At 38.5% G+C, this 25856-nt stretch overlaps 1 protein-coding gene across 2 annotated transcripts in view; it reads right to left on the minus strand.

Annotated features, from left to right (window-relative positions):
• SCEL (sciellin) overlaps positions 1–25856 on the minus strand; it is a 210237-nt gene that overhangs the window by 50187 nt on the left and 134194 nt on the right. For both annotated transcript variants that reach the window (XM_064270007.1, XM_064270008.1), the window contains exons 9-15: positions 18141–18221; positions 13492–13551; positions 8799–8843; positions 7415–7474; positions 7055–7114; positions 4669–4728; positions 2897–2950 (exon numbers count right to left, since the gene is read on the minus strand). In XM_064270007.1, the coding sequence (XP_064126077.1) occupies positions 2897–2950; positions 4669–4728; positions 7055–7114; positions 7415–7474; positions 8799–8843; positions 13492–13551; positions 18141–18221 (420 nt within the window). The remainder of the gene's footprint in view (positions 1–2896; positions 2951–4668; positions 4729–7054; positions 7115–7414; positions 7475–8798; positions 8844–13491; positions 13552–18140; positions 18222–25856) is intronic.

The raw sequence follows: 25856 nt of genomic DNA on the forward strand, positions 1-25856 counted from the left end.
TTACGACTCACAGCAACCCTGTAAAACGGAGTAGAGCTGCTCCACAGGGCTTCCAAGGCTGTAATCGTTACAGAAGCAGGCTGCCACATCTTTCTCCCACAGACTGGCTGGTGGGTTCAAATCACCAGGCTTTAGGTTAGCAGCAGAGTGCTTGGTAACCACTGTGCCACCAGGCAGTTTGGACCTTTTTCATGCAAATAATGGAACAATTAACCCAATAGGAATAACTGCTCTACCCAGATTACCACTTGTTGGTGAAGTATGTGGGATGTGAGGAAAAAACAAATTCCCAAGATTCTATTTCCAGATTCTAGTGTCAATCAGAGAAATGGCAGAACAGTAAGCACGGTAACGCCTACTTTGTAATATTTGTGTTGTCTGTGGAGTTTACTTTGATTATGTTATCAAGATCCCGATCTCTTTAAACATATTAAATATAGTATACAATTATTGAAATTTCAAAGTACATAAAGTCAATGAAGAAGAGTGATAATAATTTGATGAGCTTAAGCTGAATTAAAGCAATGCCTAATAATGCATGCATCTTCCGTGTTTATGCATTTTTTTCAATCCACAATTACTTATGGAGAACCAAGGCCTGTCCAAGTACAGGAACACAAGTGAACAATACAGACATAGGCTTAGCATTCATGAGGCTTCCATTCAAACTTGGGGACAGGGAGAGTCAGGCAACATACAATTAAATGTGTAAATGAATATCACAGATAGTGTTATATGCTATGAAGAAAATTTTAAAAAGAACTTGCAGTGCTGGGGTTGGGGGAGGGGGCGGTGACTGAACTCTTATCAGTGGTCAGGGACATCCTCACAGATAAGGAGACAATATGGGGACAGAGCATTTCAGCGTATGGGACCAGCACTTGTAAAAGTCTTAAGGCAGGGATGAGCTTGGAATAGAAAAATGATCATTGTGATTGGACTTCATTGAGCAAGTAAAAGGCCACAGCCAAGTATTAGAATTTTATTCTCCCTAAAGTGGAATGATAACCTTGAAAAGGTTTTAATAAGGGACCGAGCATGAGCTCATTATTTTAAAAAGACATACAGAACTTAATTATATGTAGAAAAAGAAAATGACAACTACTGTCCTTAAGAGACCCCAGGAAACACACATATACAAATGTAGACACACATATGAACATGTGAACAATGCACACACACACACTAGTGAGCAAGCATACACATCCATGTACACATGCACTCCTACACACTCAAAGGCACACATCTATTTATACATATACTCAGAGCATGTGTGGCATATGTATACTTGTATAATGCACACAGGTACACACACTCATGTATGCACTCTCACACATATAAACATGTGCATGGGCTCACATAAGCATACATACTTGTACACGCCAAACACAAACTGTCACACACATGTTCACAGACACACATATGCACATTCACATCACATGCACTCACATACATACACAAGCAAATATGTATATTTACACACATACTTATGAACATACAAGCTTGTGCACATGTGAATGTGCTCATACACACATATAGGACACACACACCCAGGCCCGTGTGCACTCACATACACACAAAGGCACACATATGCACATACCTACACTCATGCACACACAAGCACACACACATAAAAAAATGAACACATTTACACAAACATGTGAATGTGTGTATACACACATGTGCACACATATGCATGTACATGATACACACCTGACATATAGGAATAACAGAGCACAATATGAAATGCTAACAAAATGGAAAGAAAAACATGGATTTTTCTTGGACAATAAAGCAAATCAAATATTTGAACACTACAAAAACATAATTCACCTGAACCTTTGATTAGTGCTAATAATTACGGTTATCTACTATGTGCCAGGCATGATATTGTTATGATCCCCATTTCGTAGATGAGTAAATTTAGGCAAAGAAGTGGTCAGTAAATTGCCCTAAAGGATACAGCTAGTAAATGGCAGAACCCAAGTTTTTCTGACTTCCTATTTACAGTCACCACTTCAGGTTTCCTTCTTGAAGGATCCAGGTAGCCAAGGAAACCAACGTCTTCTCTTCAGTCTGTTAATTGCAAAACTGTGCAAGTCTCTAATTCATCTGGGTGCGAGAGCAGTACAGCCTGACAGCATGCAAACCATGCTTTTCAGCTAGCCAAAGACTCGTTCTACCTGCCGGCTCGGCAGGCATCGGTGACATAGGTTAGAATCAGTGAATAACATCAAGTACTGAGTTAGTTGAATGGAAATGAGTTCAAAGGAAACCACATGGAATTATTTGGTACATTGTTTTCAGAAACATGCCAACAAGCTTATTTTAAATATATTCCATCTGCTTCTTAAAAAATAAAAAGCAAGAGGACATAAGCTCTCCAGATTTATCCATGACAATTCATGTGTAAGAGAAATCTTTTAATAACGTATACTTTGTTAAGCTCTTCATCTTTAAACACACATCACACTGCATACATATACACACACTACATAAAAATGCATTACACACAAGCACACACAGTTCGTATTTATATACACATTATACACACATAGACACACTATCCACACATACATACACAGACACACATCCGCACATAGACAGACACACTACACATACATACAAAGAAATAAATCATTTAGCTCAGTAAAGATTATGCCAAATTCCCATCAAAATCTACCTGAGAGCAAACTTCACCCAAATATAAAATGCAAAAGACCACTTCTGTGTATCACTTGTATAGAATTACTTAATGTGATATGTTTGGGAGGGGGGATGGGAAGAACTTTGTTTTGACTTGAATTTCATTTTACTCTCCTGGATATATAAACACTCAAATTTCCAATGTGCTTATAAATGCTAGACAAAGAAAAAAAATCTCTAAATGTCTTACCTCTTGATATTTGTTTCAGGACTCACTTTAATAAGCCCATCGAGGTCTTGTTTTCTTTAAATAAAGAAATGAGCTTCAATGAATGTCATTAAAATAAAACACTAATCAAGTCAACAATGATTGGAAAAATTAAGAAGTGGTAAACATACAAGTTCTCTAAATCAACGTAACTTTTTAAAACTCTAAATGCAAATGCACATTTTTCTCTTACGTAACAAGCTGAAGACCATTTAAGCTTCCTTGTTTGTTAACAAGAAACATAACGATTTTCGGTTTTGTTCTCAGAATGTGTAAGTATATGACACTTGTTATTTAATGAAATCAACTTTGCCCTCAGGTACATCTTGTTAGAATACTCCAAATGAACAGCACTGAAGTCATGTAAGGTAGACAAAGTTCTCTAGTACATCCAGATAGAATATAAATTTCTACTCAACAAATCAGATACTCGATTTTTCAGTAATAAGAATAATGTTTTTTTCATGTAAACTCATCCATCCTCAGCCCTCTCCCAACCCTTTTAAAATATCTTTTGACTCAGAGTAGATTATAGGGAGTTATAAAGGATAAAACAAAGTACCTTACGTGTTAGGGAAATCAATGCCTCACTTCTCAGGGGACACATGCCACCCCATTAAAATGCATTGAGCAATACTAAAAGGAGCATAGCCTGAACACAAATGCATCAGTAGCAGATGGCAGAAGTATCTTGACTGGGTATTGCTGCCATGTCCACAGAGCTCTGAATGGGAGAAACAGTGACGGTATGTCCTTACTCCTGGTGCATGTACCTGCCCAGCCCCTTCCCTGGGGGGCTCTCTGAGACCACTATCCTTAGAGAAATTGATTTACAAGTTTCAGTCAAGCCTGACTCATGGCTACCTTTGTCCTTTTGGAGATCTACTTTGGAAATGTTGTCAAGACTGTACTTTTAAAATGTTGTCAAGGTTGTGCTTTCTTTGGACACAAAGAAATTCAATAGAATAACTCATCTCTTAAAAATAATTAAAGATCAAAATCTGAGAGAAAAAGCATCTCACCATCAAATACTGGGGAAATTCTTCAAAAATAACCAGTTTTTTTGAGAACAAGAAGGGAAGGCCATTTGGCCCATATTTATTGTATAATCTCATGCTAGTAAAATATGGTTATGAAGCTTAAAAGCCACATTATTTTATCTTCTGATTGATCATCACTTTCAGAAATCAGACTAAAAGACACTAGTAAGTCTCAGTGTCTTTGGGTGGTGCAAATTGCTAGGCTGATATCTGAAAGGTTAGAGGTTCAAGTCTACCCAGAGTTGCCTTGGAAGAAAGGCCTGGCAACTTATATCCTTAGAGAAATTGTTTTACAAATTTTAGTCAACCCTCACTCATGGCTACTTTTGTCATTTTGGAGGTCCACTTTGGAAATGTTTCCATGATTCTGACTCATGGCAACCCCAAGTGTGTCAGAGTAGTACTGTGCTCCATAGAGTTTTCAATGGCTTATTTTTTGGATGTAGTTTGGCAGACCTTTCTTTCGAGGCACGCCTGGGGAGATTTGAACCACCAACCTTTCAGTTAACAGCTGAGCACATTAACTGTTTGTAGCACCCAAGCACTCCCCTATGAAAACAGCAATCAGCATATTCCTTCTCCTACTGTCTCTGGTAGACTGGACCAGTACACCAGTCCATCTGTGACAGAGGGAAGCAAAGCACTCCCATGTCTAATGAAGTATAGAAAACTAACCTGAAAAAAGTGCCCCATCAAGGTAGGAGCTTTACTTACCCTTTCTCATTTTTGTCATCTCTTTGATTAACTTTAATAAGGCTTCCAAAGCCTTGGTTTCTTTACATTGAAAAAGACAGAGAGAGAGAGCAAAGGAGAGAGAGAGAGAGTAAATCAAGGATATATTTGGAATTACATATGACAAGAGCAGATTTCTTTCAACAGTAGTACATTGTTATCAGTACCTAAAGGATCAGCAGTCCTTTCAAACATTTAATACAAGTGATTTGACTCATCATGTAAAACAGGCAAGAGACGTGGAACTGTCTTGCTATTAAGGCCCCTACACTACCCAGGCTTGACTGAATCAATGTAAAAGTAAAAGTTCCCATGAGGTCTCAGCTTTAGCTTTCTTGTCCTTTGAGGCTGGATTGGTGGGAGGCGGACCTGTCTTCTTCAAGCACAAAAGTCATCCACATTAGGGGTTGGAATTAGATCATCAACATTTTAAATCTACACACTTTGAAGATTTAGGCAAAGTCATTTCCCAAAATGGTTTAAGAGTTTATTTAAATGATTCAGAAATAACCTTGGAAACATAGAAAAATACTCTCTTGTGGCTCCAGTACTTTTACATCAATTGAGCACACCCCATAAAACTTTCTCATGCCACTGGCCCAAAGCTATTAGGTGATGTGAAAGACCAAAAAAAAAAAAAATGTTGCCATCAAGTCAATTCTGACTCAGCAACCCTGCAGTACAGAGTAGAAAGTGGGGTTCCCAAGGCTGTTATCTTTACTGAAGCAGACTGCCACATCCTTCTCCCCAGGAGTGTCTGGTGTGTTCACACTGCCAACCTTTATAGTTAGCAGCTGAGTGCTTAATCACTGTGCCACCAGGGCTCCTTCCATGTAAAAGATAATCCCTCAAAATTTTAGCAATAGACCAAGTGTTACCATTTGCCATTTTCATCTGTCCTTGATTTCACTGTGATAAGATTATTGACATTTTAGGTTCTTTCAACATAAGAAACTTAAAAAAGGGAGGAAGGAAAGCAGGAGAGAAAAAGACTCTTACTTTACATTTTCTGTTGGAAGTCTTGACCTATCTCTTTGTTCATGTCCCAGCCTTTTCTTCCAATCCTATGACTCCTCTATGCACTGACAAGACCAGAGTCATCCTTGTATCAAAACCCAGTGCTATCGAGCTACCCCAGATTATAAATCTCTTTTCTTTGTTACATCTAGCCCCCAAAATGATTTCATTATGACACTCATCCTACTTTTCCTATTTTCCACCACTTTTGTGGAGCTTTCTGAACTCTGAAATCTCTGAAATCCCATCTTTTCCTGCCGAGGTCATATAACCACTTACAGAAAACTGGCTGTTTTTATCTATTACTCATTTGAGAAAAAAAAAAAACTTGTAATAATATACACATGTTTACATTAAAATAATATGTTGTTAATAAGCATCCAATATCTGCGTGATGGTTATTGCCAACACTTTGTATCATACAGAGTTTGGAAAGTATTCTAAATCAGAGAGGTTTGAGAACATATCTGCCAAACTTAATTTGGAAAGCCATAATGCCATTCTGTGTACCCACTGATTGGCACAGAAAATGGTTTTTAAAAATAGCCATGGCAGTAGAAATAATTATCACAGTAAGGAAGGCAACTTTAATAACTAACAAAATACAAGGTGAACAGTCAATTTGGGGAAAAATACGAGTAGAGAAAACCTCTCAGTCCTTGCCCGTTGTCTTTCTTGACTACCCTGGGATTTTCTTTAATGAAACTGTCAATAGTTTGGTTTCTTTCAACATGAAAAATAAAATCAGTAACATAAGTCAATTTTCTAATATATCAGTGTCAGTCTAGAACCATCAGTTAACCTCTCAGATGTTATGAGTTCAGTTACTAACCATTAATCAATCAACCCTTTTTATGACATGAAATAAATAAAAAGATGGTTCTTGACCTTGAGATATTTAGAAAAGTGTCTGAGATATACATATAAAATGACTCAAGCAAGATTTCATCTGAAAAGCTCCTTGGAACAAATCAAAGACATCAGTGAGGAGGGGCTATGCTCCCAGTAACAAAATGTCTCATAGTAAATTGATTTAGTTCATAAAACCAGCCTATTGTCTATTGGCTGAATTTCCTTCACTTTTAGATATAAGAGGAAAGTAGGAGATCATCTAGGTCATAGCCTTCATTTTATGGGATGAGGAAACGGAAGTCTCCAGAGGTTACAAGACTTGCCTAGGGCCAAGATGATTGATGTTGGTGGCAGAGCCAGCTTCAGGACACCCACTCATCTCCTGACCCTGATCCAGGACCTGTTCCACCAGCCTGGCTCTAAGCAGGAGATTTCACCCAGAAAGTAGTTTACAGTCTAAGGTTCAATCAAAGCAGTGAGAGTTTCAATCAAATCTTACCCTTTGCCACCTTTGTCTGTCCAGGGGTTCACACAGATGAGGTTTTCAAGACTTTTAGCTCTTTAAACACAAAGAAATTCAAGTGAAAGACTGCATATTGAAATGAAATTGTGTGGTAATTTGAAAGGTCAGATATAATAAACATTCTTCATGAATTGCTCATTTACTCGATTGAATGGAAGAGAGAAGTCCTTCTGGGCAATTCTGTCTGAACTAAATGCACACTACTGAGAGTGCCATCCCATCTGCTAGTACATTTCCATGCCAGAGGCTGTAACTCCCTTAGAGCTAATGTCAAAAAGAATAAGACAAGCAATCTGGGAGATATAGTTTTTTCAGATTAGAGACAGATGCACTTACCTCTTCTCTGGTTGCTCTGCCTTAGGGTTTGCTCTGAAGAGGCCATCGAGACCTTGGTTTCTTTAAGTGGGTTGAATTTTTTAAAAAGTTTATTTTTTTTCATCAGTGGTAATAACAGATACTTAAATCTATAAAAACATAGACCAATTTATATCTAAGACAAGAAATAAACTGGTTGGGAAAGGTGAGCCACAATTCCTGAGATGGCTTCATTCCAAACAGGTCTTTTCATAGACTCAAAATTTAAATTGCAGTGTGCATAATGTAAAGAACACAAACCAGTGAACCACAAGCTCTAATCGGTCTACAGATGTGTTACTTGACTGCATGGACTGTTTTTATTTTTAACATAAGCCAGTTATCATAAAGATGGCCACTACACATAGAAACTTGGATTTTGAGGACCTTCTGAAAATTGTACTGCCCCGTTACACTGGTTCACATTCCCATGTGACAACTGTCAGCTGGAGTGAGAAACAGGTGGGCACCTTAGATGGGCATTTGTTCCCCTTTTTGCCACAGTTCCCCTATTCTTTATACCTCATTCATTGACGTCTGCCTGGCCTTCACAGGTCTTCAAGTCTGTGAGTTCTGATCTAAGACCACCTCTCCTTACAAATGAGGAAACTCAGAACCAGCAAATTTAAGTGACTTATCGATAGTCAAACATTCATCACATTATTGTCAAAACAGGATATGCAAACCATATCTCCTGATCCTCAGATCCATGAATTCATTTGAATTTTGCTTTATTTTCTCTTTTTCTTTGATATCTGCCCATTTAGTATGCTAGCATGCAAAGTAACAAAGGCATAACTAAAACTGTATACCCCTCTAACATAAACTTCAATTATTCATTTTCTCTCTTAGCATATTGTAAATTGCTCAATTGTAAATAAAAATAAGGAGATAATGTTTGCTAAGAAAGTAAGGGTGTTTGTGATGGTCTAAGTTAAAAGTATTCGGTGCCTAAACCAAACTGTTTACCTACTGTTGTTGTCAATGGGTACCCTCGAGTCAAGTCTATTTTTGACTCATAGCAACTCCATGCAACAGAGCAGAGCTGCCCCTAGGGTTTTCTAGGCTGTAATCTGAGCAGATTGTCAGGTATATTCATATTTCATGAAGAGAAATTTGTTTGTTTATATAACTGCCTTAATAAAAAATGGACTAAGAAAATACAAGACACTTTTATATACTTTAGACTTTAATAACCATTCATAATAACAATGAGTGATTTCTTATTTCTGTAAGTTTTTAAGTCAAGATTTGTAGGATATTTTTGACTAGGCCAGTGTGTGGGTCCTTATGCTCACATACAGAAAGGATATAAAAAGTCACTGTGTGAAACTCAGTAATAAAGATAGATGATTTTAAATCTTACCTATTCAAGCTTTTGTTCATTTTGATGAGATTATCCAATTCTTCACTTTTGGAAGGAAAAAAAAAAAATCTCACATCAGTAAAAGCCTAACCATAGTCAAAGGGCAAATTCACCTTAGAACAGCTATTTCTAAGCTCTCTGAAGTACAACACATATCCCACCTTTATTATCTGTGAAAAATGTTTCATAGGTGCCTCAAGGATCCTTCAAGGCTCCTCTCAAACACTACTTCCTTCAAGAAGCCTTTTACAGTCCTCCAACTTAAGACAGCCCCTACATATTTGGGAACCTCAGATAGTTTTGTTTATTTGTTTTTGTATTTCCTTTTTGGCGCTTATCTTACCATACTTTGTAATGTAGCAACTGCCCATCTGTCTCATGGTAATGGTTCTGCCCCAACACGCACACACCCACATACACACATACACTTGACATTTAGAATTATATTTTATACTGTATCCTCTGCACTCTTTAGCACAGTATCTTCTATGCAGTAGATGCTTAATACAGTTTTTTAATTGGACCAGCAAATACAGGTACATTGAGTAATTATAAACTCTAGCTTTGAACAACGCACTTGCACAAAGTAGATACCAGAAAATACTTGTTCATCAGTAAACCTGGCTTCTTTCTTGAATTCCATCCCCACCTCCTTCCAAATAAGCTAAACTTGCTCTTCTATTGTCATGTTTGAGAGCTGCAATGCCTTTTCTAGATGCTTCTTCAGAAGCAATCTGTTTAAGCGAAACCCCTGCTTCCAAAATATCTCTCAGAATCAAATGGACTCAGCTCTTTCCTCAAGACACGCAGTCGAGGTGGGTTCTCCCAGAGCACCTTCTGGTTCTTGCTCTCATTTGCTCCTCCCAGTAAGTCCTCTCCCTCGCTCCTTTCTGTCCTCTTCCCAGTTCCCATTACCCTTGTCTTTCTCATCCAGTTTTTCTGTTCACACATCTTTGTTCTCCCTTCTTTCAGCTCTAGAATCTCATGTTTTCCAACCTTCCACAACAATTCAGTTTCTTCCTAAGTCATATCTGATGTTGACTTTTGAGGCCCAGTCTCTGAGTAGTTATGCACTTAGGCTCTGAAATTAAGGAGACCTGGGTACGTATCTGGATTTACCACTTATTAACTGGTGACCCTGGGCACGTTACCTAACCTCTCATTGCCTCAATATTCCTATCCACGTTGTTGTCGTTGGGTGCCATCAAGTCGGTTTCAACAGACAGAGACCCCATGTGATAGAGTAGAACTACCCCACAGGGTTTTCTTGACTGTAATCTTTATGGGAGCAGGTCATCAGGTCTTTCTCCTGAGGAGCCGCTGCCTGGGTGCAAACCTCTGACCTCCAACCTCCAGCCAAGCACTTAACCATTTCACCACCAGGGCTCCTGGTGTAAAACCAGAATAATAATTATCCCTACCTCAGAAAACAATCAATGAGCTAATGAATATAAAGTGATTAACATGATACAAATCATAAACTCTCATTCAATTTTGGCCATTGTAATAAATAATGCCCAGGCAATACTAAATTTTTTAATTTAATAAGTGCCTGCTATAGTTACTTATTTAGAGAAACCAAGACTTTGGCTCAGCCTTAGGGAGGTATAGTTACTGAGTGACTTATGTCCTTTGAAGGTGTCTGGAACAACAAAAGCCAGGATATTTGCCAGAAAAGTAGTTGGAGGCAGTGCTTTGGAGACTATGACAATTCATTAAACTAAATTAAATTAAGAGCCATCAGAGAAATGGATCCTTTAAAATAATATTACATATTCAAAGGTGGAATTGAAGGCTATGAATAAGCCAGAAATGCAAAAATAGCTGTCACTGACATAAAATTAATTAACTCTCTATCTGTGTGGGACAAACACCATGCAGTCCCGTGACACAGGGCCCCATCATTGTTTCTTTGCTTGAAATTCTACCTTCCAGCTCTTAGGCTGAGAAGCTGTCTGTGTCCCCAAGGGAAGACGCAGACCTAAGAATCCTGTTAATTTTAGCCCCAGCCTTTTCTGACTGGTGTAAGTCACAATGATGAGATCATCAGGATTTCAGGTTACTCGTGTTTATCACAACAAAATTAGCATAGATCATGAGAAGACACTCTGTGGTAAATTAAATAAAACAGAGAGTACATTCTGAATAAAGAAGCTGAGCATTTAAAATGACTTTAAATTGATGAAAGGTTTGGGTGTTAAGTTTCACCATTGCATTTGCAACAAATTAAATGTTCTTCATCAGATTACAGTACTACTGCATTTCACAGAGGAGCATCACAAAGAGCAGCTTGGATAGATAAAGCTATTGCTAGTCCCTGTGGATGGCCCACAGTCAAAATACTCTGTAATGAATATGGCTATGCAGGAGACATTCTCCCTGGTCTCCCGTCTGTGCAACCACTTCCGCTTGTGATGAATGGTTCCAGCCGTAGGAGGTGTGCATTGTGGCTAGGGGGAGAGGACAGAAAAGTTAAACTAACTGCAGCTCTCATTGTTTTTGTGTGATTTATGTCAAACCATAATTTTCTTTCAGCATCCTTCACCAGCTCTCTCCCTCAAACAACCCGATCACCCACCAAAAGAACTGTGCAATCACTATTAGAAACAAGATAATACCACTGAGAAAAATAAATAAATACAATTACAGATCTAGGCACTTGGACTACAGAAGAAATAAACAGAAATGAAGTAATTCAGGGTACTTTCTACAGCCTTCTTCTAGATTCAGGGTTCCTATTTTTCTTTTCTTTAGCTTCTTTTACTGGGACTGCCATTCCTAGTAACATTCCCAGCATTACTAAATTCCATTAAGCAAGGATCTTTTTTTTTTTTTTTTTAGTAATTTTGGGGTTTAACTGTGGAACATTTGTACTCAAAACTTTCTCACTACTCATTATTCATTTTACCATAATCTATTATACAAATTTTTTTTTTTTTTTATTATATAAACATCTACTTTGTAAAAGCATTGTATCAGGCTGGAAAGGATATATAATGAGTAAGACACAATCTCTGCCCTCACAGATAATAGAGGTGATAGAGAAGGGAAGCATTCACCACAAATCACATGAAGAAAACTAAATATGATTAAGTGCTTATACATATGAATGCCTGTTGCCGTTGAGTCAATTCCGACTCACAGTGACTGTACAGGACAGAGTAAAACTGCTTCATGGGAGTGGCTGGTGGATTCAAACTGCTCATCTTTCGGTTAACAGCTGAGCTCTTAACCACTGTGCCACCAGGAATAGTGGGGCTGTAATTAGTAGAATTCTCTCCTTCTGTGTGGGAGACCCAGGTTCAATTCCCAGCCAAACACCTCACACACAGTCACCACCCATCTGTTAGTGATGCTTGCTTGTTGCTAGGACGCTGAACAGGTTTCATAGGAGCTTCCAGACTAAGATGGACTACAAAGAAAGGCCTGGTGAGCTACTTCTAAAAATCAGCCAGTGTACACTCTTTGGATCACAACTGTTCTACCCACAGCCCCTCATGAAGATGGCACAGAACCAGGCAGCATTTTGTTCTGTTGTGCATGAGATCACCATGAGTCGTGGACCAACTTGATGGCAGCTAACAATAATGATGACAATAGCTTACAGAGGCAGAAGTCCCATCTCACTGGGTCATTCAGGGAAGACTACACAGAGGAGGTGATATTTGAGCTGGATAGATAGAGATAGTAGCCTTCCGACTGGAGAAGGCCTCCAGATAGATGCATGGCCCAAGCAAAGGCAGGACGTTAGAAACTATAAAAAGGAAGTGGCCTAGTTTTGTTCGAATGTAGCATTAAGATAAGGGTGCAGTCAGAAAAAACTCCGGAATGTTAGATGGAGACGGATTAGCAAGGACCTTGAATGATGTTATATGTAATCGAATGGGCACTAGGCAGACAGTGGAGTGCTGTGGTTAGAGAAGAATCTTAGGAAGAAAATTCTGGCATTGCTGTGTGGAATAGTTTAGTGGCAGGAGAGACTGGAGGAGTTTAAGTAAATCTAAGTAACCTACGCTGCAAACAATGAGATTTTAAACTGGGGCAAGACCCTGTGGGCATAAGGGACATTTTAAACACTTCATCCATTGGTGCCTGATCCTACATAGAAGGGAAAAGAGATGAAGGAACCAAGAATGATTCCAGAAAATTGAGCCTTCAAAAGTAAAAGAATACAGAAGTCAAGAGGAGAAGTCAGGAGAAATAGCACATTTGGAAAGAAAGTTGAATATGGCCTTAAAAGAGAACCACTTGTGTTGGAGTCAACCTCAGCTCATGGTGACCCCATACGTGTCAGAGTAGAACTACGCTCAATTGAATTTTCAATGGCTGCTTTTTGGAAGTAGATCAATGGCTGCTTTTTGGAAGTAGATATGGCCTAGGACATCCTAAATGGAGGGTCCTGGAAAGACAGATAAGCTGAGATCTGGGCCAGCAATGTAAATACAGGACTGGAGATTTAGAACAAGGTCAGAACCAGGGAGAGTTGAGGTCACTGGTATGAGTAAACTCGCCAGAGGAGGAAGCAGAATGAGAAGAGTTTATTTAGACACATCGATTCTATTTTCCTTTAAATAGTATATAATAAATAGCACTGGGATTTTATTCATATTTGAAACTTTAAAGGTACTGGTTAAACACTTTTGAAGCATAAAGAGAAGGAAAAAAAAAAAGCTCATAAGCTCTGAGATCTCACCCCTTGTCAGTTTTCTGAGATGAAGTATTCACTTTGACAGTGTTATCGAGATCCTGACTCCTTCAAACAATGAAAAATAAATACAAGTCAATGGTGTAGAGCTATGTCTGAAGTAGTCAAAACTTTTCATCCATTTTCAATGAAGAAAGTGCTGTTCAAGAATTATTTAGTTTAACAAAATAACAAAATGGTTCTATCCTATCAGCTCATGGCACACACAGACACGCCCACCACCCAGTTAACCCACCGCCACTTCCACCACTCTGTCATTCCACCTGGGTGCTTGCTCTGCCATCTAGTGTTCACTGAAAAACTACAGTTCCTCCCAAGGGCTTGGTGGCTCCCAAGTTTTATACTTAAGAAAGGATATGAAAAAGAAAATAACTGTGCAGGTAAACACAGATGCATGTTCAGAACTTTTTGTGCTAGAGCCAAGGTGTGTTAAGCACATCTTCAGACAACGAATTAGTCCATCATGTGGGGTGAAATGGCTGTCTTCTTGGGCTTCCAAAGGGAAAGAAAGTGAATTTTGGAACTACAGGATTGTGAAAGCACCTGGTATATAGTGGGCATGATCCATGCTGGTCTCCCTAGATCATGAAAAAGAGTAATTAGGAACACTCTTATAGGTTTTCCTGTAATCAAGGTCTGTGTTATGTTTCACAGAAGGTTAATAGGATTCCGTGTGGTCAAATAGGTTTGGGAAATGTAACATACTTGTAGAGATTCGGAATACACATAAACATACTGAAGATTCTGAGAAGTTCTGTGGCAGAGAACTCTAATTGTGTTTCCTAAATGTTGCTGCTGTTATGTCCTGCCGAGTTGACAGCAAATATATGTGTGTGTGTGTGTGTGTGTGTGTGTGTGTGTGTGTGTGTGTGTGTAGAACTGCCCCACAGGGTTTCCTAGGTTGTAATCTTTGTAGAGGCAGATCACTAGGTCTTTTCTCCCACAGAGCCACTGGTGGGTTCGAACCACCAACCTTTTGGTTAGCAGCCAATCACTTAGACATTACACCACCCGGTTTCCTAAATGTATTGAATCATTAAACATTTCTCTCACACACCGTGCATTGGCATCTTGTGGCACACGGAACACAGTTTGGAAAATGCTGAGTTAAAGTTGTATTTCAGTCACTAGGTAAAAGGCAAACATGTTTCTCCCCAACCATGTAATTTATGTTTCAAACTACACTCTTCTGAGAGTAAAGGGAATGATTAAAAAAAAGAAAGTATATAAGTTTTTAACTATTTATTTGACTGACAAATTAGTTTATCATATTGGTAGACTTAGAAAATGGCATTGTTGAGAAACTATTTTCAAAAATAGTATTTTCTCTAAAAAAATAAAACCAAGTTATATCCAGAACAAACGTTAAACCAGATTGGATGTGCAGGATAACAGGCATAAATCAGGACTGTCCTGGGAAAACCAGGGCATAATGTCACCCTACCCAAAGGGATCAACTCCATTTGTGATCCTCTTTCTGATGATGTAGGAGGAGGTGGACATGGCTCTAGCAGCCAACTCTAGGCAAAGCTTTTGTAAAACAAGTTCAGTCAAAGGACTGTATTTCCACCTATTCACTCTGTATATGCCTTGGGGCAAGTGCTCGATTAAAGAGATAAGCAAGCCTTCCTGCCTTCAAGGGGTTTGATCTTATTCTGTTTTCATGTCAGAACATTTTTGGTTGTTTCCTTAATGTAAAGCTTAGGATAAAAATAAAAGGAAAAAAATTATAAACCCTGGTGGCATAGTGGTTAAGAGTTTGGCTGCTAAACAAAAGGTCAGTAGTTCAAATCTACCAGGAGCTCCTTGGAAACCCTGTGGCGCAGTTCTACTCTGTCCTATAGGGTCGTTATGAGTCGTAATCAACTCGACAGCAATGGGTTTGGTTTCACACACATACATATACATATATATAATATTTTCTACTGTATTGAAGGAAGAAGCACAACCAGAATGCTCCTCAGAAGCAAGGATGGCGAGTCTACATCTCACATACTTTGGACATGTTATCGGAAGGGATCAGTTCCTGGAGAAGAACATCATGCTTGCTGAAGTAGAGGGTCATCGAAGAAGAGGAAGACCCTCAAAGAGATGGATTGACAAACTGGCTGCAACAATCGGCTGAAGCATAATGATTGTGAGGATGGCGCGAGACCAGACAGTGTTTCGTTCTGTGGTACACAGGGTCTCTATGAGTCGGAACCGACTCAACAACGACTAACAACATTATATTGAAGGCAGCTGAAAAGCTGGTTTTATCTATTTTATTATCAGTTGTTTTGTATTTTAAAATATTCAAATAGAGCATATTCTTCATTGTTTTTGCAGTTACATAGAGATAGATCATATACCTTGTATTTCCTTCAGCATATCTGCTGGTTTCAGTATATGCACATGGTTTAGATGGACATATTTGCCTATATTTTTTAATTTAAAGCTAATAACTGTTAGATAAGAAAATATTTCTATGCTAAATTTATAAGAAATAAGAAAATACTTAAGTTCAAAAAGATTAAAGCGTGTTTGAGATGATAAACTTTATTTTTGCCCTTTTGTTCAGCTAGAATTCAATTATCTACTATTTGATATCCCAAGGAGTTCAAAATACTATTGTGCAATCGAGCCTATCACTCTTGATATGTATTTAAAACCAGTAGTTAAACACAGAAATATTTGTCCTAAATATATTTGAGCCATCAAGAAGGCATTTTCATACTTATTCTCCTTGTTAATCTCATAATATTTAAAAATATTGAGAACTCTTTTCTGTTATTAAGAACCAAAGGGAGGATTTTTTTTCTTCAAGACATATCCCATTTGAATACTTCAAGAAATATATCTGCTCACATAAAGTAGGGAATATGTCTATGTTTCAAGTATACCTGGAGAATACACTGGTAGCTAACAGAATTAAATTTTGTGTTAGGTTCTGTCCCAGTTTATGATATAAAGCTTTTCTCTGTTCTTTTTCTAAGTATCTGAGTGATCGACTTATACATTCCTGCATGTGCTCAAGAAACTATATTCAACTATTTTTATGCTCCTGAGGACATGTGTTAATTACAAAGGAAACACTTCCCTTTCATATTCTTTCATTAAAATCATCTCGCTGTGATTAATCAGGGTTAAAAATATGCAAGTCACCCTAACTTTATTTTTAAGATCGCTGGTGGAAGAAATCCAATTAGATAATCACATAATATGAATTAGACCAATTCCCCTATAAATTTAGCTTCTTTTGAACCTAAACAAGTTCAATCCTCTAGAGTCGCTGATTGTAGATTAAAATTTAGGTGGTACTGAAGTCACTTTATTTTGGTCCCTTTAAAAATTTCTATTCCAATTAAGATTTTTATCACTCAATACTGTAAGAGTAAAAAGAAAAACAACATATGATAAAAAGCTTGAGAAGTTATTTTTAAGAATATGATTATAACCATCTTACAAATAAAAAGTTATGAATCTGATCTATATTTTGAATTAATTCAGTAAGGAAGCATTCTCTTGACTCATTAAAAAAATATAATTTATCATCTCATCCTAAGGACAAAAGTTCAAAGATCTTATGAAGTTTCACTGAATAGAAGTTCCGATCTGGGTTTTTTAACCCAAAGGGATGAACGCCTAATGCTACATAGCTCTGCTGCCCAGTCAGCACTTTCTAGCTTAAGTTACCCTCTTGCTAAAGAATAATAGTTCTATAATTGGGTTCTACATGGTGTCAAAAAAAATCACCATCAAGAAGAAAAAATACAAAAGAATCAAAGGCAAGCAATCAAGCGGATCTAATGTATTCAGCTTCCATTAAGATACCATTTTTAAGAGGTCACACAATAATAATGGAAATGTACAATGTACATCTTGAAAAATGGTTTGAAATTATTAAACAGTTTAACAGGAACACATGGGAAGATTTTCAGCTCTCTAAATTTCTTTCTAAGTACGAATTACAGAACGACAGAGAATCAACACCGAAAAGCAAGTCTGCATTTTTTTTTTCTGATTCTGAGACAAGTTAATTAGAATATTTTTCAAAATTTGTGATAGTTTCGAAATAAATTACAAATGCCTTAGCTAAAACAAGATTAAAAATCTACCCAGGGATATTTCTGACATGAGTAGGGTACAATCAGAATATGTAGCTATTAATGGGGAACTTAACTAGGGTTAAATATAATCCAGATAGGTAGACAGACAGACAGATCGATAGTAGATGGATAGATAGGTAGGTAGGTGGGTGGTGGGTGGGTAGATGGATGGGTAGGTGTGTAAGTGGGTGGGTGGATGGATGGATGGGTGTGTGGATAGGTGGGTGGGTAGATGGGTGGGTGGGTGGGTGGATGGACAGGTGGATAAAAAGACAGATATGCCTGAGTATAAACACCTCCTGAATATTTTTTCAGTTTCTCTCTTAAAGGTTTATTTCCATAAGTAATAGCCATCAGCATTCAAAGGCAAACATAAATACACCTAAGTGTTGGTAAGCAAAATTAGAAAAAGCTTTACAAATGTGTCTTTAGTGAATGCACACATAAAACATATCTATGCTTTGCACGAATCAGATAAACAGTACATTTGGTCTCATTTCCCTTGAACTTTCTCATTTTGACAAGATATTCTGGAGTGCTAGGCCTTACCTATTATCCCGCCTCAGCAGGTTAGGAGAAGAAACTGGAGAACTGGGCTTTGGAAGGATTGGAGGGTGAAAACCTGGTTCCCTATAAAACAAAATACAGCAGTTCATTTCACCATGGGAATATGGTAAATGTTAGCATTTATTAACCAAGTGCATTTATTGCCTGCATGGAAGCAACCCGTGCATCTCATAACCCCCAAGCATCAAGTACCTGAAGGGTTAGAAACCATGAAGCATTAAACTTAAGTCAAATATTAAAACTATGGGTATTTAAAAAAATGCATTTAATCAGGTTTTTTAAAATCCTTTCCTTTTTAACAATAGCTTTAAATAAAATATTAAACAGCTTAATATTTTGCTAGAATATATAGCTCAAGTTGTGGCATTTGGGACCAGCAGCACGTGACCATAGTAAAGGGCTCTAAGGCATTAACGTATAAGCTTCTTTAGGAATTATGTCAACTATCAGGCTGCTATAGAAACAGCAAGAAATGCTTTCAATCTCACAGACCTCAAGCTAAAGTTGATTTAAAGCTCTTAGCTAAATCTGCCTTAAATATTGCCAGCACAGGCCAGTCTGATGTTAATGAAACATATATGTAATGTCAGCCTAATCCTTCCAACAATCACCAAGGTAGCCTCTGAACTGGCAAAAATTAACAACCTGGGACCTGGAGATGGGCAATAGTGTATTTTAAATGCTGTCAGTATCATGCCAAGGGCATGTCACTCCCCCTACCTCCCAATGGTTCCCTATTATCCTGAAGATAGATCCCAAACTACCTGGTAAAAGGACTCCTGTGTTCTAGACTGTATTCACACTTCTGCCTTCCGTAGCTCATTAGGTAGGGGCATGGGCATTGGGGTCAGGCTGCTTGAGTTGCCAGCTGTATGGCGATGGGTTAGCCTACTGCCCTTTCCTCATTTTTAATAGCCCATCTACTAGAGTTGTTGGGGTGTTGTCAGGACTAAGTGAGATCATACTTTAACTTAACACACATTTGTTGTTTTTTTTTTTTTTCCCAGGTGCAAGGCACTCTTCTAGATGGATAAATTCTCTGTTCTCAAAATGTTTACAACGAACAAATAAATATATGTCAGGTGGAGAAATGTGCTATGAAGAAAAATAAAGTAAGGTAAGGGGATATAGAATGATGGGGTGCAGAGGACTACTTTATATAGAATGGTCAGGGAAGGCCACTCTGTGAGGTGAAATTTGAACATAGACTGAGGAAAGTGATAGAATGAGCCATGAAGATATTTGAAAGAAAAGCACACAAATATGGACATCATCAGCTTAGAGATGGTATTTAACACTTGAAACTAGACCAGATCACCAAAGGAGTCAGCCCAGGTAGAGACAAAAAGAGGGCCAAGGACTAAACCCTGGAGCCCTCTAATATTTAGATGTTAAGAATATAAGGAAACAGCAAAAAAAGACTGAATAGCCAAGGAGAAAAGAAGAGAATGAGGAGGGTGTGGTGGACTGGGAGACAAGTGAAGGAAGTGTTTCAAGAAGGGAGTAATTGATTGTGCCAAATGTTACTGATAATAAAACTAGGCCTGGAAAATCACTGTGGTTTTGGCAACGTTGTGGTCACCAGTGACCCTGATAACAACAGTTTTGGTGAAGCATGGTGAAAAAATTTTATAGGAGTGAATTTAAGAGATAATGGGAGGCAAAGAGTTGGAGAAATACATATAGATACCTCTTTTGAGGCATTTTGCTGTGAAGAAAAAGAAATGGGTAGACAGCTGGAGGTCCTTGATTGATCAAGGAAGGTATCTACAGCATGTAGGTATGATGATGAGAACAATCTAGTGGAGAGATCAACTGTGAAGATGCAGGAAAATTAGGGGGAAATTACTAGATGTCCTTGAGAAGCCATGGACCTGAGGCACAAGTGAGGTGATTGGTCTTAGAGACACAGAGGGCTCATACATAGTAGCAGGAGGGAAGGTGTCTATATGGATATAGCTGAGGTACTTTGGTTGATTCGGAGTGAAGAAAGTGGTCTTCTGTTTGCTTTTATTTTTCAAGAAGATAGAAATCATGATCATTAGCTCAGAATGGGGAGGGAGCAAAAGTTGGATGTTTGAAAGAAAGTGAGAAAATGTGTGCAATGGTTTTCTCAGTGACTGGGAAAGTAAGTAAACTCAGAAAATGTAATATGATAATAATAATAACAGCACACTCTGATACTTTGATTATTATGTACCAGGAACTTTTCTAAGCACTTTACATAGATTAATTCTCTCAACAACCTCAGAGGAATTCTTTCTCCCATAATATAGATTAAAAAAACACAGAATGTCCTAAGATCACACAGCTAGTAAGGTACAGAGTAAGGAATGTGAATCAGAAAGTCTGGCTCCATAAGGATACCCACGTTATGCTGCCTTTCAAGAGAACCTTAAGTGGCACCAAGGGCTCAATTGATGTTAGAGCTCATGATATTAAAATAAGGCCATCTGACACTGTTTTCTCTTGCCATATTCAGCTGTTCCAGGGACAGTGGAGCTTCCAGACTAAGAAAGACTGGGAAGAAAGGCCTGGCAATTTACTTTTGAAAATCAGCCAATGAAAACTCTACGGATTACAACGGTCTCATCTACAACCAGTCATGGGGATGGTGCAGGACTGGGCAGCATTTTGTTCAATTGCGCATTGGGTCTCCATGAGCTGGGGGCCAAATTGACAGCACCTAAAAACAAGGCCTCGAAAAGGTGGGTGAATATTGCTTGGGTGGGGCTGGGAGGCAGAAGGGGGGAGAGAAGAGGGAGATTGTGTACACAGTGCCCAGATGGCTTGGGGAGTACTTAGGAAAGAAAAAGGAGTCCTGGTGGCACAATGGCTAAGCGCTCAGCTGCTAACTGAAAGGTTGGCGGTTCGAACCTACCAGCCACTCTGTGAGAGAAAGTTGTGGCAATCTGCTCCCATGAAGATTACAGCCTTGGAAACCCAATGAGACAGTTCTACTCTGTCCCATAGGTTCACTATGAGTTGGAATCCACTTGAAAGCAATGGGTAATAGGAGGAAAGAGAAGGTAGCTATGCCATGGAGAAGGCTGAGGAAAGCAAAGGAAGTATACTTATTTCTGAGGACTATGCATTCACAGCCCTGCTGGGCCAGAGGCCAGGCCAGGCCAGGCCGCATATACATCAGTTCACCTCAAAGGAGCTTTCATTTACATCTCTCCAGTGACAGACACAGATGACGGAATCCAAGCCCCCTGTGGCAATGAGAGAAGTCATTAATGCCATGCCAAGAACACGATGTGACACCAAGCAGGGGGATTAAAATGCAAGAGCAAGACAGGAAGCTGTGGCCTGGAATATTTTGAAGAGAAGGAAACAAGAGACATTCCTGTGGAATGATCCTGATTGAATACAGCTTTGACACTCAACATTTAAGCTTGGTTATGGTGAGCCCCTACTCTATTCTCTACCCTTCTCTCTACCCCACAAGACTTTGAAGGATCGATGAAACCACGTTAGTGGCTATAACCATAAAGAATAACTTTCAGGAAGAAAAAAGCAGTGTTCGCGAACAGCATGTGAAAACTTATAGAAAGTAGCCAAAGGCCATGGCCACTGTAAAGAAATCTGTTTTTATTGCTTCATTTTCACCTGCTGCTGGAACACTCACTTTTCATTGTGGGGTTTTTGAATAACATGCTCAGATCTGTAATTTCTCTTAAAGACTGGCCTTAAACCGAAAGCCATTGCCTTTGAGTTGCTTTTGACTAGTAGCGACCCCATAGACAGAGTAGAACTGTCCCATAGGGTTTCCAAGGAGCAACTGGTTGCTTCAAACTGCCAGCCTTTTGGTTAGCAGCTGAGCTCTTAACCACTGTGCCACCAGGGCCTTAGGAAGAACATTTCTACATCTATTTACTATAGCACAGATCTGGATTGAACCAAGAATAAACCCACTGGCATCCAGTTAAGGATAGTTGACTCTAATATTCAATTGTGAGTTTAGTTTCCACTTTCCAATGTGCTTAACTTCGGTATTCCACAAAAAGAATTTTTTATTTCAACAATGGCAAAGGAGGTGAAATGTATATTTATTGATGGTGCAGTTGGTTAAACATTAGACTGCTAACCAAAAGGTCGGTGGTTTGAACCCACTAGCCGCTCCACCAGAGAAAGATGTACCGTCTGCTTCGGTAAAGATTTCAACCTTGGAAACACTATAGAGCAGTTCTACTCTGTCCTATAGGGTCACTGTGAGTCAAAATCAACTCGATAGCAACAGGCATTTTTTTTTAACACGCTGATTATCGTGCTTGGACATCATGTTTCGTAAAGTAGAAGGCCAGTGGAAACAAGGGAAACCCTTAATGAGATGGATTGACACAATAGCCACAAAATGAATTCAAAATTGCCAACAATCATGAAGATGGTACAGGATCAGGCAGCGTTTCATTCTCCTACACACAAAGTCTCCATGAGTGAGAGCTGACATGACAGCAACTAACAACTATATGCCAGGTACTTTGCCAGGCTTTCACATACATTATTTGATTTAACCTCTACACCTATCCTGTAGGGTATGTATTGTTACTCCTATTTTACTGAGACTCAAAAAAGCTAAATAATTTTCCCTGGAGCACATGGCTGGTGACTCAGTATTTCAACTTAGCTCTTTCTCACTTCAAAGCCAACATTTTTTGCTCCATATTACACAGTATCCAACCAATATTCTTCTAGGTATTTCCAATACTAAATCTGATAATGATAGATTGATCTGTAATATAATATTTTCTTGCTTAAGCAAGATTATAAGTATAGTTTACTGGAGCCATTAAAAAAAAAAAAAAAGGCAAAGATGTCACATTGAGGACTAAGGTGTGCCTGACTCAAGCCATGGTATTTTCAGTCTCCTCATTTGCATGCAAAAGCTGAGCAATGAATATGAAAGATCAAAGAATTAATGCATTTGAATTATAGCATTGGCAAAGAATATTGAATATACCATAGACTGGTAGAAGAATGAACAAATCTGAAGAAGTTCAGCCAGAATTCTCCTTAGAAGTGAGGCCGATTAGAGTTTGTCTCCTATGCTTTGGACATGTTATCAGGAGGGACCAATCCCTGGAGAAGGGCATCATGCCTGGTAAAGTAGAAGGTCAGTGAAAAAGAGGAAGACCATCAACGAGATGAATTGACACAGTGACTGCAACAATCGGCTCAAACATAGCAATGGTTGTGAGGATGGTGCAGGACCAGGCAGTGTTTCATTCTGTTGCACATAGGGTCACTAAGTCTCAACCAACTTGATAGCACCTAACAAGTAACATTATCTCAACAAGCACTTATTCTACAACTGCCCCAATTAAAAATGCTAAGACACATAGCAGTATAAAGGGTAAAATTAGGCATTCAAAGACAATAAAAGGTGTGGTCCATGTTCCTAAAGAGCTTATCAAATGCAATGCTAATGTTCAAAAGAATGATTACTGTGATCATGTTTCACTTTTCAGTGGCCAGTGGCAATTTTACTAAAACCAGAAAAGAGTGATGGAACATGCAGACTTAAGTTGGAAACTAGCTCTGTCACTAATTTTCTATTTGACCCTGGAAAGAACACTCATTCTCTCCAAGCCTTCCTTCTTTATCTGTAAAAGGCCTATTGCGGAAATCCTGGTGGTATAGTGGTTAAGAGCTATAGCAGCTAACCAAAAGGTCAGCAGTTCAAATCTACCAGGTGCTCATTGGAAGCTCTATGGGGCGGTTCCACTCTGTCCTATAGGGTTGCTATGAGTCAGAATTGACTTGACAGCAATGGGTTTGGTTTTGGTGGTTTGGTAGATGGTAAACCACCAGATGGCAATGGGACTGCAGAGTGACTCAAGGAATTCCCAAATCCACAGGGCCTCAAGCACTTGCTGTAGACTAAGTACATTGCACATACATGTACTACATGCTGCTGTGCTTAATGAAATTTATTTTTAAAGCATTGCTGAATTCATAGCAAATTTTGGTCATTAGGTGTTTTTCGAAGACATAAGAATAGTCCAACTATAATCAGATGAAACTGTGAAAAAAACCGCAGCATTAAAAAGGAGTCTACTCAGACATGTATTAACTTTGGTGAAGGGAAAGGCAATATGCAATAACGGAGAAGTCAGTACAACGTGACCAAGGCAAGGGACATTGAGACACATGCAAGAATAAAAGGCAGCTACAGTAAATGCTATAACATACACCATCCGGTAAGGTGTGGGAGCGTGTATGGATATATAGGATTAGCTATGCATATTTCTACATATATATTTACATGTGCTGCATGTATATTCTTATATATAACAGAGCAGTTAGGGGTCAGAGTCATGGAAACTTCCTAGACATAACTGAACACCTCATGGGACTGAGTTACTGGTCTTGAAGGCTAAGGACCATAGTCTCAGGGGATATCTAGGTCAACTGACATAACATAGTTCATAAAGACAATGTTTACACGCTACTTTGGTGAGTAGCATCTGGTCTGTTTCCATTCAGAACAAAGGAGAGTAAAGAAAATCAAAGATTCAAGGAAGCAATTTGTCCAAAGGACTAATGGACCACAGGAATCATAGCCTCCACTAGCCAGAAGACAGAAGAACTAGATGGTGCCCAGCTACCAGTACCAACTGCTTTGACCAGGATCGCAATAGAAGGTCTGAGTTAGTGTGGACAAAAAATGTAGAACAAAATTCAAATTCATAAGAAAGACCAAACTTACTGGTCTGATAGAGACTAGAGGAACCCCTGAGTCTACAGCCCTTGGATACCCTCTAACTCTCTAACTTGGAATTGAAGCCACTCCTTGAGATAACCTGGAGACAGGCCTAGAAAATAAACAATAACACCCATGACCTTAGAACACTCATCTATGTGAGACCAAAAGAGCAACATCTGCCCAAAAGCAAAGATGAGGGGGCAGGAAAACCGGACATATGGAAATGGAGAACTCAGGGTGGTAATGGCGAGAGTGCTAACATATTGTAAGGATTACAACTAAAGTCTCAGAACAATTTGTATATAAATGATTGGCTGGGAAACTAATTTGCTCTTTAAACCTTCACCTAAAATACAGTAAAATGTTAAAAAAAAAAAAAAAAGAGTTTACTCAGTCAATGGAATAATTCAATTAAGTGCACACACCTATGATCAACTAATCCATTAAATGGGAAAATATTGCCTTTCTAATAAATGGTGCTGGCACAACTGGATTTGTACATGCAAAAGAATGAAGATAGAACAATATCTCACATCATATACAAAAACATAAAACGTATGACCTAAAACTATAAAATTCTTAGAAGAAAGCATTGGGGTACTACTTCAAGACCTAGTTCTCAACAACAGATTCTTGGACACGACACCAGAGGCAAAGGCAACAAAATAGATAAATGGGATCTCATCAAAAAGCAGCCTACTCAGAAGGCATCATAGACCTACATAAAAAATGTAAAACTATAAAACTTTTAGAAGAAACCATTAAATAAAACTTTGTGACCATGTGTTAAGCAAGGAGTTCTTAGATATGACACCAGAAGCACAATCTATAAAAGAAAACATGATAAATTGGACTTCATTAAATTAAAACACTATTTTCTCTGAAAAAATACATTGTTAAGAGAATGAAAAAACTAGCCAGAAACTGGAAAAAATTATTTGCAAGTCTCATATGCAACAAAGGAGTTGTAAGCAGAACACATTAAAAAA

Source organism: Loxodonta africana, chromosome 17 (genome assembly GCF_030014295.1).
Source record: "Loxodonta africana isolate mLoxAfr1 chromosome 17, mLoxAfr1.hap2, whole genome shotgun sequence".
In the NCBI taxonomy this organism is placed as follows: Eukaryota; Metazoa; Chordata; class Mammalia; order Proboscidea; family Elephantidae; genus Loxodonta; species Loxodonta africana.